Consider the following 19,535-nt stretch of genomic DNA (forward strand, 5'->3'; position numbering starts at 1 on the left):
ACATGAGTTTGACCAAACTGCAGGAGGCAGTGGAAGACAGGAGTGCCTGGCATGCTCTGGTCCATAGGGTCACGAAGAGTTCGGACACGACTAAACAACAATATGTACATGGAAATTTCAATCCACCATATAGGCAAACTTCCTTATTAAAATCATTGGACAAACACATTGAAACTAAAACTCTGTACTGAATTGTGGCCAAATAGTGTAGTGTGATTGGACACCATAGACTACAGGTTGTCTCTCGTATTTGAAATGCTTAAGTGCAATAAATAGGATGGCGCTACTCACACAGCAATATGGATTTTCAGGTATCAGCTTGTTTTTCCGAAATTTACTTGTCATTTCATTGCTTGGAAGGTTGCCAAGGCACATATTTCATCACAGTTAGTGTTTTATTATACAGTAATACAGTACATGGCAGGGGATGGCAATAGAAAAACACACTTTAAAAATAAATGAGGACAACATAGGAGAATCCAGCATCCTTTAAGCAAGAATTCACCAGTGTTAGTAGAGAAGTCAGTATATCTAAGAACAAATTGTTGACCAGTTTGCATGCAAAAACAGTGATCCTGCTAAACACACTTTATTCTCAAGCACAAAAGGGGAAATGTTCTTCAGATATAGTTGCTACCCTTTCAGGAGCATGTCATTTGCAAATAAATCCTCACTTGGTTAAATATGTGTGCGTAGATAAGAGATACATATAATCCTCTATTTTCTATCTGGACCTCTTGAATGAAACACACATAGAGAGAATAATAGGAATTAATACATTTACACAGGGAAAACGTTGTACCTTAACCATGTGGAACACTGCCATCCTGTGGAGGATGTTTGCCTCTTCCTCAAGTATTAATAGGCTAACAATATGTTAAAACACAGTCAATTATAGGCTGTCTTTTTGCTACCCAGGCTTAACAGCCCAAAACTCAAAAGAATTCGGTGGGGCTTACTCCTGGATAACTGGATGTATCATTGCCAGAGAGGCAGCTAAATTAGAGATCACGGTTCAGATCTCCCCTCTGCCAAGCTCACTGAGTCACCTCGGGCCAGGTACTGTCTCTCAGCCTAACCTACTGTCAGGGAACTGACATCGGAGCCAGAGGCGGAGGCAAGGCTCTCAAGCGATGCTGGAGAAGGGCCCAGCAGGGGGAGAGGCGGCTCACCAGCTGGGGAAGGAAATCAGCGTAACACCAGTGATAAAGGGGGGCAGATGGGGGAATCGGCGAGGGGGCTCCAGGACTCCTCGCCGGAAATCAGCGAGGAGAGCACGGGTCCTCCGCTACTCACACCCTCCCTGCGCAGAAGACTTCCACGCAGGGAGAGTAGGAGGAGACTTGGAGTCAAACAACTTTTATGCTGGAAAAGGTTTAAGAAACGCCCACTGACGGATTCTGCTAGCGACTGAAACAGCCACGAAGTGTAGGGCTGTCCAGACAGAAAAGGTTTAACAAGGCAAACTAGCCAGGAGTGGCACCAACTTGCGCACGAGCAACCCCTATAGTTATTACACCTACCTTGTAGGGTTGTTGTGTGAGGATAAAACGAGGAGGGGAAGAACCATGCATGAGCTTCCTGGAGGAAAGCTGGAAGATAAATAAATGAACCAGCCAGCCAAAGTGCACTGCTCCCCACATCAGATCTTCAGGGACATTGACGGCATCCTAAGTTGCTTATAGGGACGCGGGTGGCGCTGTGGATTAAACCACAGAGCCTAGGGCTTGCCGATCAGAAGGTCAGCGGTTCAAATCCCCGCGACGGGGTGAGCTCCCGTTGCTCGGTTCCTGCTCCTGCCAACCTAGCAGTTTGAAAGCATGTCAAAGTGCAAGTAGATAAATAGGTACCTCTCCGGCGGGAAGGTAAACGGCGTTTCTGTGCGCTGCCAGAAGCTGTCAGCGGACAAACGCCGGCTCCCTCGGCCTATAGAGTGAGATAAGCACCGCAACCCCAGAGTCGTCCATGACTGGACCTAACGGTCAGGGGTACTTTTACATTTTAAGTTGCTTATAGAAACTAAACTCAGCTCTCTGTGTCTTTCTCAAACTGCATCCTGCTCTTTGGTTCTGTCTTCCAGGGACACTTATTTCCTAGTCACTGTCAGCCACTGACCTGCAATTTCCCTAGCAAAAGAAGTATATGGGAACTTTGCTAAGACTATGAAGGCACTCTCTAGCAGTAATCCTGGTTTCTTCAACTTTCTCCTGTCCCAATCTTAGAACAGGACTTATTCAGAAGACCTACTCCTCCTGAGGAATTTGCTTGGGATTGGAGGCTGAGAAGAATCCCAACATTGCTTTTGCAAATGGGTCCACTTACTCCAAACAGCTAGGTCCGCTATGGCAAATGTGTTAGCGACAGCTTTGAAAACGTATTTGTGATGGAGTTTCTGGGCAGTAAACTCACTGCTCTGATTCGGCAAAACAGAGGCAAAGTTGTTGAAGTCCCTGACAAATAGTTCTGGAGAAAGACGGATGTAGTAGCAGTCTAGGAAGGCAGACCTACCCTCAGAGAAGATGAGCAAAAAGATGAATTTGAGGAAAGGGGAGAGAAAAGTTACGACAAGGTGAACATGTAGTTATTAAAGATAAAGGGTAGATAGTCAACTTGATTTCAATGAATCTATTCTATGAGTCATGTTGGCTATAACCCAAAATATCCTTGAAATCCACACAATTGACAGTGCACTGAAATTTTCAGAAAAGGAACAAAAACTAGTCACATCACATGCTTTGGCATGGGGAGAGAAGGGAAATTAAAAGAGGTTGTTCAACTATTCGAGTAATGAAATCCATTCACTATTATATGAATGTTCTGTGTCGGGCTGTTATGATGAGACTTTCTAAATAGATCTCTCCACTATCTTTATGTGTAATACTTGGAGCTCAGCTACAATTATTGCAGAAAAATACACCTTTTCTCCAAAACGACAACAATTCTGAATGCTTAACTGCAGTTGATAAGGTTTCTATGGCATTTCAGCAGCTCACTGTTAATGTTGTTAACCAATATGCCATTTTAGATTAGCATTCAAATGAGTAACATACATGAATAGAGAACAAAAATATTCATTCAAAGATGGGAACCCAAGTATATAATCAATATTATATTGCAGCCAAATCCTGTGCAAATTTACTCAGAAGTTAATCCCACTATGTTCAAGGGGACTGTCCCAATTAAGCATGTATAAATTTTCAGCCTGGAAATGAAGAGTTATTTTAGCTAAGTTTAAGTGAACAAACCAACCAGGAAACATTTGTGAATTGAAGCAGCTTCCATTCATGGATTTCCACACTTGATTAGGAACCCTGTTCAGAGAGAAGGTAGATATACATCACATAAGTCCCTTTCATGCTTCTAGAGCAGGGGTCAGCAACCTTTTTCAGCCATAGGCTGGTCCACTGTCCCTCAGACCATGTGGTGGGCCGGACTATTTTTTTTTTGGGGGGGTGAACAAATTCCTGTGCCCCACAAATAACCCAGAGATGCATTTTAAATAAAAGGACATATTCTACTCATGTAAAAACATGCTGATTCCTGGACCATCCGCAGGCCAGATTGAGAAGGCGATTGGGCTACATCTGGCCCTTGGGCCTTAGATTGGTGACCCCTGTTCTGGAACCTATGAGCACTACTCGGAGTGACTTGCAACAATATAAAATAAAAATGTCATAAAACACACACATACAAAAAACTTCATAGGGTTTGCTAGGACAAAACTACAATTTTGGTTCCTCTTCTCCCAGAACTGTCTTCTCTGGGGTCATTCCAGTTGGTCATTATAAGATCAATTATGTTAATTATAACCACCTCTTTCCCCTATCAGTCTGGTCTCAGACCCCTCTGATTTCACTAGAATGGAATAGTATACACAGAGGATGGGGAGGAATGGGTAGGAAGCAATTTGGAGATTTATTTGCAGTGGATGTGTCTCTCACCCTGGACAGACTGCCTCCTTTCCCACAGTAGATGGAGATTGGCTTAAAATGGCCTACTTGTATAGGTATTTTTTTAAAAAAAAAGGTTGGGGGGGAGATGGATTTCCCTTTCCAACCTATATAAATGAATCTATAGAGGGTTCAAAAAACCTCTGGCTATTTCTGGAGAGGTTTTCTTTGTTAAAAGGAACTTAACAGTAACCGCTAGGACTCCAGTTCCTCAACCCTTTGTCTACCTGTTTCTGCATTGTTTGTGAGTTAACACACATGAGACCCGTATTTTTGTTTCTTGTAGAATCAATTCTTTTTAAGGTGTGTAATTGCATATAATTTAAGAACAGGCACTTTAATGTTTTTGTTTTCCCTCTTCCCTCCCCACCTCCTGTTCCTTTTGCATCATGTATATTTGATTGTAATCCTACAGGCAGGGACTGTCTTTATTTTAAATCTCTGTACAGTGTTCAGAAAATTTTACACACTTTATAAATTAATAACAGCAATGAGAGTTTTGTAAAATATATTGTATTGCTGTGGCTCCTGGTATGTGACTTTCCCCTAAACATGTTTATATTTTCCAAGGCTTACCTAATATTACATATTATCTAAAATTTTATAGCCCACTGACCTAACGAAGCATCTTTGGAGAACTCTATTCCCCAGTATTCCATTAAGCCGCTGGTCTCCTCTAGGACAATGAGGACTGTGTTGCTGTTGGTTTTCCTGGAGTGGAGTGTGTTGTGTGTGGTCATCTGCAGGAAAGTGTTTTCCCCTTCAAGGTACGCACTAATGCTGTGTTAATAGATGTCAAAGTGCTCTGCTTGAACTGCTTAACAACCCACACTGAAGAAAGCCATTATAAGAGAGCAGTCAGGTTAAATGCAATTGGGGTGGGGGGGATTCTTTAAAAAAGATTCATACAAGATAACTACCGAAAGTGAATTAGAGTACATTAAGATTAAAAAGGAGCAGAAGCTATATAGAAATTTTAAGTAGAAAAACACAGAGATCGATCATACTTTTAGAGGCTCCCCCCTCCCCGCACGACATAATTCTATTTGCATTTCTATCTTCAGTGAGACTTGCTTGAGCTATAAATAAATGCAGGGCAGATACATTCAGCTCTTTGTGTTATGGGTAGAAGGTTAGACTAGACAATCATAGTAATCCCCTCTGGCCTTAAAATCCATAAATCTATAATGATGGGCAGAGAAAAGTGCTCTCTGTTTTATTCCTCAGATAAAACTGGTTTGAAGCCATTTCCCCCTCAAGGCCACAGTGCTGATTTTCCATGATGTCTTCATGCTGGTCTCACAACCTCACAGTACTGCACCTATCATTTCATCTTAATGTTATCGGTGACATTCATTTCATCTTTGAATAGCAGGTCAATTACCTTAATGAAAACTCTTTCGCTTTCCAGAATGTTTCCTAAGCACTTCCTTTTCTTCAGATGCTGTGTTTTAGCATAGGATTAAAGTAAAAAACCAGGACACCTTGAAAGTTGTTGAGGAAAACCCAAAAGGAAGTTGTTGAACTTTTTTTTTTTTTTACAAAAAAGGCTGAAAAAGTTTGATTTTTCAATTAACTTGCTTAAGATCCAGGAAACAAAGTGCCACATTTCAGAAATTTCCCCTGGGCATCAATTCTGCCTTTGGGATCCCAGTAATGTCCAGATATATGTCAGCCCTATTTAACAGCATGGCAGAACCTAAACACATAATGTGACCACTGTCTTGTCATCACAGCTTCAAGATCTATATCAAGGATGAAGAACATGTGGTCCTCCAAATGTTGTTGTGCTTAATATGACTCCCTTCATTCCTGACTATTAACCGTGGTGTTACAGGTTGGAGTCCAACAACTTGAGGGCCAAATGTTCCCCTTCTGTAGCCTACATATTTAATCATACTCGCTTCAGAAGTCCTAAAAGAACAAACCAAAACACATGATCAGCTCATCCTTGTCTCTTGACACCTTGACTTCTTGATTTTGACAACGGTTTTGATTGTTCAGTCTCCGTCGCATTCCGCTTTTCATCCTCCTGGCATCCATCAAATCTTCAAAGTCGTTTAAATTTGCAGTTGACAGCCAGACGGTTTCATTCCTCTTCTTTGGTTAGCCAACATCACAAGAAGAAAACATTAAGAAAGAAAATACTATTACAGATAGAATGCAGCAGTCATGGGTGTAGCCCCCCCATCAAGTAAAACAATAGAAGTACTTAATTGACCAATCACATTGGTTCTGTCCCCCCTAACAAAAGTCCGGCCCAGCCAACAAAGCCCTACTCCACCCCACAACAAAAATCCTGGCTAAGCCCATGGCAGCAGTGTTTGATTTTCATACCAGATCTTCTTTGGTTTTAGGCCTTTAGGTTCAGCTATAATAATCGTGATCCAATAAACCATGGCTTATCAGGCTTAGAACAAGTCTTGTGCCTGAACATTTCCTCCTTATCCCTCTCTCCACCCTTAGCGTCAAGAAAAATGCTGTGCTTAGTTAAATCATAGTTTCTGATTGCAGTGGTGCCTCGCAAGACGAAATTAATCCGTTCCGCGAGTCTCTTCGTCTAGCGGTTTTTTCGTCTTGCGAAGCAACCCTATTAGCGGCTTAGCGGATTAGCACTATTAGCGGTTTAGCGGATTAGCAGCTATTAAAGGCTTAGCAGCTTAGCGGCTAAAAGGCTATTAGCGGCTTAGCGGCTTAGAAAAAGGGGGGAGCGAAAAAAATCAGAACATTCGCAAGACGTTTCCGTCTTGCGAAGCAAGCCCATAGGGAAATTCGTCTTGTGAAGCAGCTCAAAAACGGAAAACCCTTTCGTCTAGCGGGTTTTCCGTCTTGCGAGGCATTCGTCTTGCGGGGCACCACTGTATGCTCAAAATGGAAAATTGGTTTAAGCACTCCTTACAATACAAATTCAAATTTTACAGTTCACTGCAAAGTCACAACCAAACTGAGGGGTCTAGCAGAACCAGACTGTTCTGAGAGAGAGAGAGAGAGAGAGAGAGAGAGAGAGAGAGAGAGAGAGAGAGATTATCCACATACAAAGCACATTCAGGGAATCTGCTCTCTTGAGTGGTATACTCTCAACATAGATGAACCATCACCTATTTTATTTAACTAGCCATTTATATCTATAGTTATTTCTTAAGCACCTAAAATAACACAAAAATGCTATACAAAACTTAGCCCACAACCTTACAATCTAATAGACAGACATATGAGGAAGAAGGAGGAAGTTGTGTTTGGGGTGGTGTTTTTTTCTTTGCCTTACCCTATTTCCACTTATCAAAGTGTAAGCTTCATCAAAGCTTACTTCTGAGCGGACATTCATAGAGTTAAATTGTTAAAGATCAGGGATGTGACCTACCAGTCGGTCCCTATGGGAATTTGTTCCATGCTATTTCCGATAATGTGCTTTCTAGGGATAATATTGGAAACAATGAGGTGATATTAAAAATGGGTATGTGAAGAAAAAGGCAAACAACCCTTTTGGGAGGTACAGAATCTGACTCAGATCTCTCTTTGTCAGCAGGAGTGAAACCAACATGTGTACATTTTGTGTCAAAAGACTACCTTCCAGACATAAAATGCAAGGAGCCACATTTGCAAAGATTTTGCATTTGCAAATAAGTTTCTCTTTATAGCATTCACTGGTGCCATCTGCTGGATTCCTGCCTTTGTCGTAAAAAAAGATTCTATCTGTTCCAAAAGGAAAACCTAAGTAAAATGAAACTGCTGCCCAATTTCCCCCCTCTGTTTTCTGTATTATTATTATTATTATTATTATTATTATTATTATTATTATTTTCATTTCTATACCACTTTATATTTTTAAGGAAAAGAAATCTCAAAGCTGTTAACCTACATCGAAACATTGAATGAAACATTTCAAGAAAAAACATATACATTCAAAGCAAACTAAAATACTATCTTAAAGATGTCAAAACAATGCATTACAAATAAACATTGAGAATGCACATTTGACGCAGCAAAGTGAACAAAAGAAATTACCGTATTTTTCGCTCTATAAGATGCACCAGACCACAAGACTCACCTAGTTTTTGGAGGACGAAAACAAGGGAAAAAATGTTCTGAATCTCAGAAGCCAGAACAGCAAGAGGGATCACTGCGCAGTGAAAGCAGCAATCCCTCTTGCTGTTCTGGCTTCTGGGATAGCTGCGCAGCCTGCATTCGCTCCATAAGACGCACACACATTTCCCCTTACTTTTTAGGAGGAAAAAAGTGAGTCTTATAGAGCAAAAAATACGGTACCTTAAAGATTTCAAAATGACATTATTAAAGGTCAAATATAGAATACACATTTAAAACAGCATGAATAGCATAGAAATGAAACATTTTCTTAAACATGGGAGATATTTGTTGCTTGCCGATGGTGGTTCATGGTGGGTTGGTGTTAGGGAGACTACATCCAGGGGTCCAGCAGTATTCCATCAGCTCTTGTCAAAGAGAGGCTTCCTTATGAGGAGGACTTCAATCTCAAGGAGACCTTGTCTCTTGATGAATCTTTCCCATAAGTTTTGCGCTTTTCTGTATGGGGTGAGTTTTTGCCTGCTGTTTAAGATGCTGTTGCTCCTGTACACTTGGGGCCCGTTTGACCTTGGCCTCTGTGGCTAAGCTGTCTCACTACTCCCTAGCAGTCTTGTCTAACAGTCCTCGCTCATCCATGGGTCTCAAGGGCTTCGCTGAATGACAAGTATTTTCATAAATGTGTCTGAGGCTACAGTCCTGTGCATGCTTGCTTGGAATACATACAGGATAGTGGCTCTTGTTTCCAAGTAAACAAGTGTAGGACTTGGCTGTAAAAATGATTTTTAAATTCTGTGTGAACTGGGAAAGTTAGCACCAAGCATTCCTTCAGAAAGATGGGGATGAATCACTGGCTCTGTTAGCTAAAAATTATTCATTTTATATTTTCCCCATGGCGGGTTAGGACCTAGAATACTCTTAAAAATTATAATGGTGGGGGATGAAGATAAAGATACTGCTAAAAGATGAATACCTATCCAAGAAATGATAGTGTTTATTCTAGTGTAATATAATTTTATTAGTTGTTGGGATTTTTACAACTGTTTTCTCCTGCCAAGTTGTTAAATGCTAAAATGCAGTCTAACGCTATGCCCACACAAGATCCTGAAGCTCATTTTACCATGAATCTTTACATTGCATTCAACCCCTACCTATCTGCTTAGGATTTTTCTGCAATGCAGCGTAGAGAATTCTGTATCTTACAGACAAATGAATGGAAGATAATGCTACCAATGACTACTAGCCATGATGACAGGGCCCGTCCAAGACATTTTGGCACCTGAGGCAAGCTACAAATGGCGTCCTCCCTGCCAAGGAAGAAGGCGTGAGTGAAGAGCTACATTGGGGAATCAAATCAACCTTACCAATGGCTGAATTGGGAATCAAAGTCTGTGGGGAGGTGGGAGGGGCCTGTTCTGAATCACTCTGAATGGGTGCAAAGGCTTGGGGCGTAACCCCCCAAAAAAAACCCTGTATCCTTTGCCTCGAGAGACATCTTTGGAAGAAGTAAATGCTAAGGAGTAAACCCTACAAAAATTCTGGCATCTCCTGCAGCCAAGGTGGTACCAAATGTCTTGCTCTGCTTTCCTTTGGACCACATCAGCAAGTCCAAGAGGGGGTGGGTCTTGTCATCTGGGCATCCCAGGACCTCCATACACACTGCCCAGGCTTGCATCTCAGAGAGGTCACTTAGGCGCTGCTAATGCAGTAAGAAACCTGGGAGGCAGCACTTACAAGTTACTGGTCTCTGCAGCCACAGCAGGCGCTGTGATTCTCCAGCAGTTTGACTTTGCCCCCATTACCTTTTGAGACAGATGTATGTCAGCAGCCTCCAGTACTAAATACAGTATGCCTCTGAATACCAGTTTCTTGGGAACATGAGTGGGAAGAGTTGTGGGCGTGTCCTGCTTTAGGGCTTCCCACAGGCATCTGATTGGCTACTGTGAGAACAGAATACTGAACCAGATGTTCCTTTAGTCTGATCAGAAAGGACTCTTATGTTCACAACCAACTTCATTGTTTCAGCAATAGGATATACTGGAATCCCCCCCCCCCGATGCAAACGTCTTTGTTTCTTTCTTTCATGATTTGAAAAACATTGTTGTATTTTTGCTTTCTTATTAAAGTTCCGTAGATCTGGGAATGAGGAATCAGTTTACCCTGAGGCTCTGCTTTTAAAATATAACACACATCTATGCCACTTTGTATATCTTGCAAATGAAAAACACTGGGTTATGTTTCAAATGCTCTTTCAGTTTTTCACCCTAGGTGTTCTGTGTACTGATATTTATACTGCCAATCAACAGCGCCTTGAATCCTATCTCCAGGCATTCACAATTGATCTTTTAAAGAAAAAGCTAAAATGATTACTACACAGACATCGCTGGAGGTTGGTTTTTAAAAAGACAGAAAAGGCTTTAAAATGCGGAGTTATAAACCAACTAGAAGAAGAGTTTGGATTTGATATCCCACTTTATCACTACCCTAAGGAGTCTCAAAGCGGCTAACTAGGATCCGCTGAGCTAAATCAGTTTGTTTGTTTTTAATGGTGATATGGGGGGGGATTGTGAATTCGATCTAACTCATTTCGATCTAACTCATTTATGATTATGATAATCTCTTTTGAAATTGTGACTAATCTAAAATTGTCATCAGTATTGACACATCCTTATTCCTTTTCCCTGTAATGATAAGCCAACAGCTGCTGCTATTACCATTTCAGTTTCAAGTTACAGTTACAATGCCATGCTCATGCTGAAGACAATGGAATGTTTCCATTATTCATTCCACTGCTCCAAAGTTCAAAGGTTCTAACAAAGAGACTTACAAGTGCCTTTTGCTTATAAATGTCTCAAGTGGGAGGTGCTTCAGAGAGCAGGCTGGGCTGGAAAACGGGGAAGGCAACACTTTTACACTGGAAAATATTTCAGTCCTTGCTCATGTGGCTAAACTTTTAGTGCATTGGTAGGAAACCTGTGGCCTCCTGGGTGTTGATGGATTATAATTCCCATCATCCCTGACCACTGGCTATGTTGGAGTTTGAGTCCACAAACATCTGGAGACGCACAAGGTTCCCCAATCCTGTTTTAGCAGAATAACCAGAGGAAATACATATAACTGGTTTTGCCAAATTGTACTGTCTTTGATATTTCATGGGAAGCTGCTTACTGAAAGAGGATTTATATTTACAGAATCTATGTTGATTCTTTTCAGCAAGGCTTGAAGTTCTTTATGCTTGATGATTTTCTCCATCAATTCACCCTAAATAGACATTAGACTGAACTTAGATTGATCTCCCTGGACCCCCTTCTAAAGCTAGTATTACATAAACTGTTTTTCCAGTCCCCTGATATAGATATCAGTCTTAGGGATAAGAAACATAGTTTGTGTTAGAAATTTTTCATTTGAATTATTTAGGATTTCTTGGGTGACCCCGCTATTAATTTTAAACTTGCCAGTAAGATCTAGACTATCACCTCCTGCCTCAGTTTTTCCTGGAAAATTCAGTTCAGGTCATCTAGCTATCCGCTCTGCAAACACAGTGAAGACAGATGCGAAGAATTAATTCAACCATTCTGCTAAGTCCTTGTCCTCCTTTAGCAAGTCTTTTATTCCCTTGTCATCCAACTGTATAAACACTTTCCTAGCTGGTTCCCTACTTCTGATGAAGGGAGGCAGATTGATCTTACCACTATACTTCTAACTTTAGGTGGATTTCCACCCCCACCCCCGCCTTTCTAATGTTTATCATTATTTGTTGTTACAGATAATGAAGAACCTTAAGTAACTACTCATTTGAAGAATAACATATATATGCACTAGGCTATGATCAACACTAGATCGAGACCGTTGCTGTAGTGCTGGACAGCTCCTTTTGTTGGCATTTGTTTGGCATTGGCCTCCTTTCCTGCTCCTTAGATGTCAGGCATTGTTTTTAAAAAAAACCCTTTAAACAAGTTGCTTGATGGGGGAAAGGGTAGAACACCTATTTACCACTTATTTAACAAGAGGCCTTTAAAAAACAAAGAACAAGCCACCTAATCCAATCTCCAAATAGAAAGCCAGTGGTTGACACCCACATCCTCAAGTGCTTGTGAAATGAATAAAACTGTTCCTCCCGCCCCACAGCAATCTGGAATCTCTTTAAAAGTCTAATTTGATGTGTGAACCTTTCAGCAGCATGGGTCAACATGAAATTCCCTTAGAGTTTCCCAATGCTGGCCTGTAACTATCCATGCAGACATTGTTATGATGCGTAATAGGACCTCTGATAAATGTCTGTTTTTCAGTCCTTTAAAAGTCAACAACAGAAACTGTGATGTGGGGTTACATTTTTCCTTTAGTTATGATCATTGTAACTGATTTTCAGAAGTGAGAAAGAATTGGGCATGCTCATCAAAGGTGTATACGCAACCCCTTATTGATGCAACCTCTCTAGAAGTTGAGAGAGGCCTCAATCACCATATGAAACATTTGGTTATGGAACCACTTATATCATGGCAAGCAACATGATGGGAAAGATGTTTCCAGCAACCCTGTTCTCTGCCTTTGGAAGCCTTATACGAAGCTGCTGCAGGAGAGGGACTGTGAACATCATGGGAGAGGTGTTTATAGGATCAAGGTAAAACTGTCAAACTCCCTTGTTATTTTTGCTATTACCAGGAGGTGTGATGCTAATGTAATCTTGTTCTATTTATAGTACCAGAATGTGTTTTTTTGGGGGGTATGATGTCATATTTGCAGTTATGTTGTTTTATTGTGTTATGAAATGGTTCTTGCAATGGTTGATTTTGAGGGGCATTCCTGTTTTCTTTGTTGTAAGCTGCTCTGAGCTTGATTCTTTTTTGTGGAAAAGCAGCACATGGATAAAATTATTAATGACTTATAGTTTTAATATGTTTCCCTACTATATGCTGATACATAGCATAATGATTTTGAAATGCATATAATTTTCCATTGTTGCATGCCTATTTGCTTCCCCAAATCTTTTCCCCATATGGATTTTGCACATTGAACTGAATATTGTTTTTTAAAAAACCAAAACCTTTGGATTCTGTTTCCGATTCCATTAACAACCATCCAACAGGCACTCTTCACCACTGAAATAAAAACACTCCCTGCACCATTCCAAGTGCACAAATACACACACACACACACACACACACACCAGAGGAAAAGTACTTTATCAATTGGGGCATGTCATCTAATCTTCTTTAGGCTAAAGGTCACAGCCTGAAAGAGTTTTTCAAAACAGTGAGTATCATGTGAAACACCAATGCACATTTGATTATTGATTGATTATTTAATTTCTATACCACTTAATAGGGCAGGTCTAAGTCCTGCTGGATAGCTGGAATATGCCAGGGTTTGCTTCCTCTGTTGTGTGGGTCCAAGCTGTTGCCTGGCACAACCACATATGGGGCAAAGCTTTGGAACACAAAGTGTAAAGGATGACAGCAAGGCAGAGCATCTTAGTAATGTGTCCAATATCCCTTTTCACTTTTACTCATGCCTGCACCTGTTATAGGGGCATCACTGGTATTTCTTTCTATTGTTGTTCTGAATGGCAAGGAATCTGTCTGAATTCAAAGGAACAAATCCATTCTTTCTACTGAAGCTAGTTGTTTCCCTTTTCTTCCTTATGCTTGTTGTTCCTGTCCATTTTCCTTCAATTCCCATGTTTTATACCATTGCTTTGAATGTGCTAAGCATGGCACAGTGGAACTGAATGAAACATTGATCCTTGAGCCATGTATTAGCTGCTTCCATTGTGCTACTACTAACAGACGCAGAATGGAATGATGGGGAAACAATGAAGGAACTGGAGAATAAAAAATGTCATTTGTGCGGGCTCACTAAGCAATAGATCACAGAGAAATTAACAAGTGGGTTCATGTCAGGGCTTCTGGCCCCACTACTAAAAGCTACTTCCATAATGATACAAAATGTAAAGAAATGTGCTTTAGGAAGGAGCATTTCTCAGTGGCAATGGTTATTTTATTACTCACAAGAGCGCAATAGAAATACAGGACATTTGCCAGACATCAGATTCTGCTACACCTGCTGCGATGTGAGCTGCTCTTTGTGTTGAAGCCAATTAATGGGCTTGGGTGACATGAGGGGCAGGGGTGTTTTCACAACCCACCCTTTAAAATGCCCTTGTAATATAGAACGTTTCAATTCAGATCATTGTCTACCTGAGACAGGAAGTGTAAAGTGGCCAATTTTAAACTGGAAATGCAATGGAAGCCAATGGAAATTTCATATTCAAGTTATAGATATAGGAAGTGGGGGAGAAATGTATCTTCTGCTGTTAAGAACATGTTAACAATTCTGCACCTACACGTTAACAGTTCTGCACTCACAACACACATTTTTGCACAGGGAATATTACCATAAGGCTTATATGAGCATATTAGGATGACAAATTAAAGCAGGAATAGGCAACCTCTTTTGGGTCTGAGGGCTGCATTAACCCCTTAGCCAACCCCCTGGGAGCCACAGGTCAGATGCACAGCTATCAACTTTCCCCCTTTTTTAAGGGAAATTCCCTTATTCCGAATAGGATTCCTTGCAAGAAAAGGGAAAAGTTGACAGCTATGGTCAGATGTGGACACAGCGGGAGGATGGAACGAGTCACAATATGTATGCCGAACATAAAGCACACACTGCAAACACACAAAGCATGCTCATATGTGTGTGTGCATGTGTATACACACATGCATACTCACTTTCCCTCTACACATAGCAATTAGACTTCCAAAAAGAATGCTAGTTTTTTTCAACCCAAGTTTCCAGAGGAATTTAACCCTCCCCTCCCCAGGTAAATGCACCAGGAAGATCGTCCCTCCCTCTGCAATAATAAGAGAAACAACAACAACAGAAAAACTATTTCTATTGAAACAGAACTTTCAAGTCTAATTGCAGCACTGGTGGGTACATTTTCTGTGTTGGGAGGATGCAGCATACAGTGAGGTCTATATTTACACAATAAAGGAAAGGACTGTTTCTTTTTCTTGTTTGGATTGGTAAATGAGTAGCAGGCTAGTTCTTCGTGACATGTACTTGAATGTGAAAACAAAACCATCTGTACTCAGTAGCAGAGATAATCTTGTACATATGCGCCAAGCAGAACACCAGTTTCTGAAGACCTGCAGTAGCAAACTCGCCAAAATCTCATAACGTCCTGGAAATACAGTCCTGTTTTCTGAACAGCCTGTTGTTGTTTTTCCTTGACTCATATCTTTAGTGTGCAGCTGCCTTCATTAAACTGTGTGCTTACCTAGAAATGTGTTGTTCTTTGAAGCACAAAACCTCTCTTAACTTTTTACCTTCTTCTCTTTCTCTAAAATATCGACACTATACATACAACTGCATTCATTCATTATGTTGAGCACTGGGGCATGACCAACAGTGGCTTGTTCAAAAGATACATTTACTTTAGTTTCCCTCTGGTTTCTCATCTTTTATCCTTCATATGTTAGATTAATACAGATATAAAACTTGGAGGAACCAGAAGGGTTATAATGTATGCAAAATAGCATCTTAATGGACTATCCTAGGTTGGTCTACAGATTTTGTCGTTTCACACAACACAGTGGAAAGGCAGAATGAAAAGGTGGAATGATCCTAAGTGTGTGTGTGTATCATATAGTGTGTTGTATATTTTCTCTCATATATAGATAGATAGATAGAGTACATGCAAGTCTGGTGTACTGCTAGGAAGGGTGAGGCAACTCACCTCAGGCAGCCAGTTTGAGGCTCAGTAATTATAAGTTACCTTATTATACTTTACTGGCAATGAAATCCAAGTGGGTTTTCTGACATTTCTTGAACCATTTCTGATTACAAGCACTTGAAATCTTTGCAGTTCTATTAGAATATACATAGTGTATAAGGGGCTGTTTCTAAAGTTATGTTTCAAGTGACTGAAAACACTCTTTATTTACTTAGAAAAGATTGTAGATAAATCTGTAAGCTGTGTGCATAATAAAATAATAAAATTATCAATGAAAATCAGCAAAACTGAACTACCTCAGTGTGTGGGTTGCAGAACAGTTTGGACATACTTGCTTGCCTCATGCTAAAGTTTACAGTCCTGGGGTCAACAACAAAAATTGCTCTGAAACAAGGCTTAAACAAGCGCAAAAACCGGGGCGTACTCCCCAGAAATACAGGTGGCCAGTGTGACACTAGGTAGAATCCGCAGCAGCTGCCCTCTTTGTCGGATTCAGGCCTATCACTAATTTTCAGATACCTCGCTGGGTTGTTGCAAATATAAAATGGGGTTGTGATGTGTGCTTGTGTGAGCGAGATTATAGAGAAGGGTGGAATTGCAAATAATAAATTGCAATGACGTCTCTCCCCCCCCCCCGCACCCAATGCAAATGCCGATTGTAAGCTGCTCGGGGCAGGAGGCGCCTTCTGATTACCCTTATAAAAATTGATGACGCAAGAGTAACGACCAGGAATGGTGGAGCCAGCCTCCTCCTTTGTTCTTTCCCTTTCAACTTCGGAGCGCGCACGCGGGGCTCACAAGGCTCTCCATCGAATCCGCGCGCAGAGAGCGAGCGAAAGCAGCAGGCCGCTCCGCGCGGCTCCTGCCCTCCTTTCCCCGCCGCTGCCTCTGGGAGCCCCTCTTCATGAAAGGGCAGCAGGTGAGAGGCGAGGCGGCGCCAGGCGGTGTGGGGGGCGGGCCCTGCCGGCGCAGCGTCGGGAGAGTGAGGGGCGGGCTCCTCTTGACAGAAGGGAGGGAAGCAGAAGAAGAAGAAGAAAAAGAAAAAGAAGAGCCACCGGCTGCTGCTGCCGCCGCCGCCGCCTCCTCCACCGCCACCTCCGGCAGCCCCGGCGGAGGCGAGGATACGGTGAGTCCAGGGGAGGAATGGGCTCCACGCGAGGAGGCTCGAGCCCACGGCTTCCCTCTCTCTTTTTTTAATGGGGAGCCGCGCCTCGGAAGGGGTGAGGGTCCCCCATCCCCTCCCCAGAGGCTGGTCTCCCTTGCCATTTGGAGCCCTGGAGAAAGTTTCCCGAGTAGGGAAGGGAGTTAGGAGTTATCCTCATTGCACCCCATCCTCTTCCCTCCTCTAAATTCAGGCGGGGGGGTTCCAGGTGTGGAGTTTTTTTTGGGGTTGGGTTAACATCCCCTTCTTCCCTCAGCATCCCCCCCTTGAGGTTACTTCCAAGGATCACCCACTCTCTGCTCCCTTCCCGCTTCCTCGGAGGTGCCGCGGAGGGGTCTTTGCCCCCCCCATAAAATATTTGAGCCCCCCCCAGTTGATGGGCACTGCCACGGTGTGTACACCGTGTCATGTGGTCGATTATGCGGGGCGGGGCTTACCTGCCCCCCCTCAATATTTTATTCAAGTTGGCACTCCTGACTTCCCCTCTCCAGTGCCCTAGAGAGCTGCTAAATCTCCCACTCCACTAAGACCTCTTCACTGACTGAAGGACTTGCCTCCCTCTTGTCCTCTCCTCACTGTCCCCTCTCTCCTTTCTCTGCCCCTTGGATTGTACCCATCCTTCTGTGACAGCAGGATTTGCCATAAAAACAGCATCCAGTGGGAGGCGTAATGCCCCTTCCTCTTCCTTTTTTCTCCCCTTTGAAGGAAACAACTGGGGTGCCTTAAGAGCTGCTCCTCTCTTCAGGAATTCATTTATTTGTCCGTCTCAGTATCTAAATGATGACCACTTGGATGGTAATAGATTTGTGGGTTGCTGCCCTCTCTGGCCTGAGAAATATCCTGCCTGCCATATGCTCTGTGTTCCAGATAACTTATTTTTGGACACATTTTATAGTTCTGTGCCTTTATAAATAGTTTAATCCATATTTAAGTACAGAAAGGGAAGTGACTTCATCAGCTATTTCTAATGATATTTTAATGCCCATTACTAAATAGGGTCATTTTGATGCTTTCTGTCTAGACTGATGTAGGCTGTGGTCCTAAAGTATATTTGCTTGGAAGTTACACTGAAGTCACTGTAAGTTTTGAAATGTATTTATAGCACAAAAAAATTGCACAGGGACAATTACTCTGACACTGAAATATTTTGGATCAGGGTGGTACCTTTATGACATGTACTAGTTTTTCCAAATTATTATGTTATTTGAGTTTTTGGCAATATATCTGTAGCACATCAGATGTGTTGTTTTTAAAGGAGTTAAAGATCTGATAGTGGTCTTAATTAAAACCAATAATTTGGAAAAGGGGGTGCTACTTAACATCAATGGATGTCACCATTTCAGAATATTTGATCCAATTAAGACCTTGATCTATGGATCAGTAATTACACTGAAAGCCCTCTTGAAGACTAAGGAAGGACATCTGAAGTATGTAACATTTGCATGACAGGATCAACCTATTTTAATATTGTATATTCAGGATACAAATATACATACTCCTAGGCTAAAATATATTTACAGTTCCAGTGCAATTAGGGCTGGAGGGATTTTATCAGTATAACACTATATTGCAATATTTTTGAAAAGTGTAAAGAGCAATACTATTAAATTACATTTTGCATCATGAAAACAAGTGCCTTCTTTGGTTTTGCTAAATTTCAATGTTTGTTATTACACCTGGCTTTCAATACCCATGCCACAAATCAGTATTTCATTTGTCTTTAGATTTTTTTGTAACACATAACATGGGTATCTATGAAGTTAGCAATATTACATTTCAAAAGGAGGGGGGGAAGGATCTCTCTGGCTATTTATGCCAACCACACTGTTAGCACAGAAGGATTTTCATTGCATTGTGGGTATACCTACAGTACATTTATTTAGGAAACAGGATGTGATTTGAGAGCCACAACGTGTGGGAGCTTCCATTTGCAGATTAAGAGTACCCATCCCGGCATAGTTTTGGCATTACCTCCCCAGTCAGCCCACTGCATGTGGTTAGTGTCTTTATAGCAACTTCGTAAGGTGGGTCATACTGTGAACAGAGTTGATGAAGATGAATGACCTGATCAAGGGAGAAAAGTGGCTTTCCTAAGATGACCATATAAATTCAGAGCACAGATGAGGTTCAAATGGAAGACTTCCTTGTTTTGTAGCTCAATGTTTTGACCACTGTACAAGCTTCTACCTACAATTATGGCCAAGACTGCACAAATAGTCTTTGCATGGTGTTTCTCCATCATCATAGGTAGAAGGCACTTATGTCTAACAATGTGATGTACAAAGTCACAGCTGATTTGGCTAAACTTTACTAGTGTTGTATTATGAAATATGACAATACTGTGAAGTAGAAGTCACATGCAAGTGGTTGGATGAAGTGGAAGTTACATGAAAGGTCCCTGGCTGCATTCTCATATAGTGCTACACACACACACCTTGCATAGCTTGGAGGTTTATTTTGGCAGCTTTCACTGCATCTCTGTTTGTTGCGCTGTTTCTACCAGGGATGGTGTTTTTATCACCAGGGGTTTTTTTTAATAAAAAAACTCCAGTTATTTTTAAAAAGCCAGCTTCCAGGAGTTCCAGGCGCTTACTCAGGGTTTGTGCTTCCTTTTGGAAATGAGGCACAATGGAGACTGGGATGT

At 41.6% G+C, this 19,535-nt stretch overlaps 1 protein-coding gene across 4 annotated transcripts in view; it reads left to right on the top strand.

Annotated features, from left to right (window-relative positions):
• Positions 1-16,446: 16,446 nt before the first annotated feature.
• The window catches only part of FRY (FRY microtubule binding protein), a 183,338-nt gene continuing 180,249 nt past the window's right edge, over positions 16,447-19,535 (top strand). For 3 of the 4 annotated variants that reach the window (XM_082220213.1, XM_082220215.1, XM_082220214.1), the window contains exon 1: positions 16,447-16,855. In XM_082220213.1, coding sequence (XP_082076339.1) covers positions 16,462-16,855 — 394 coding nt within the window. In that variant the 5' untranslated portion in view covers positions 16,447-16,461. The remainder of the gene's footprint in view (positions 16,856-19,535) is intronic. The other variant, XM_082220220.1, reaches the window with a different exon arrangement.

This window comes from Podarcis vaucheri (genome assembly GCF_965113315.1).
Source record: "Podarcis vaucheri genome assembly, chromosome: 4".
In the NCBI taxonomy this organism is placed as follows: Eukaryota; Metazoa; Chordata; class Lepidosauria; order Squamata; family Lacertidae; genus Podarcis; species Podarcis vaucheri.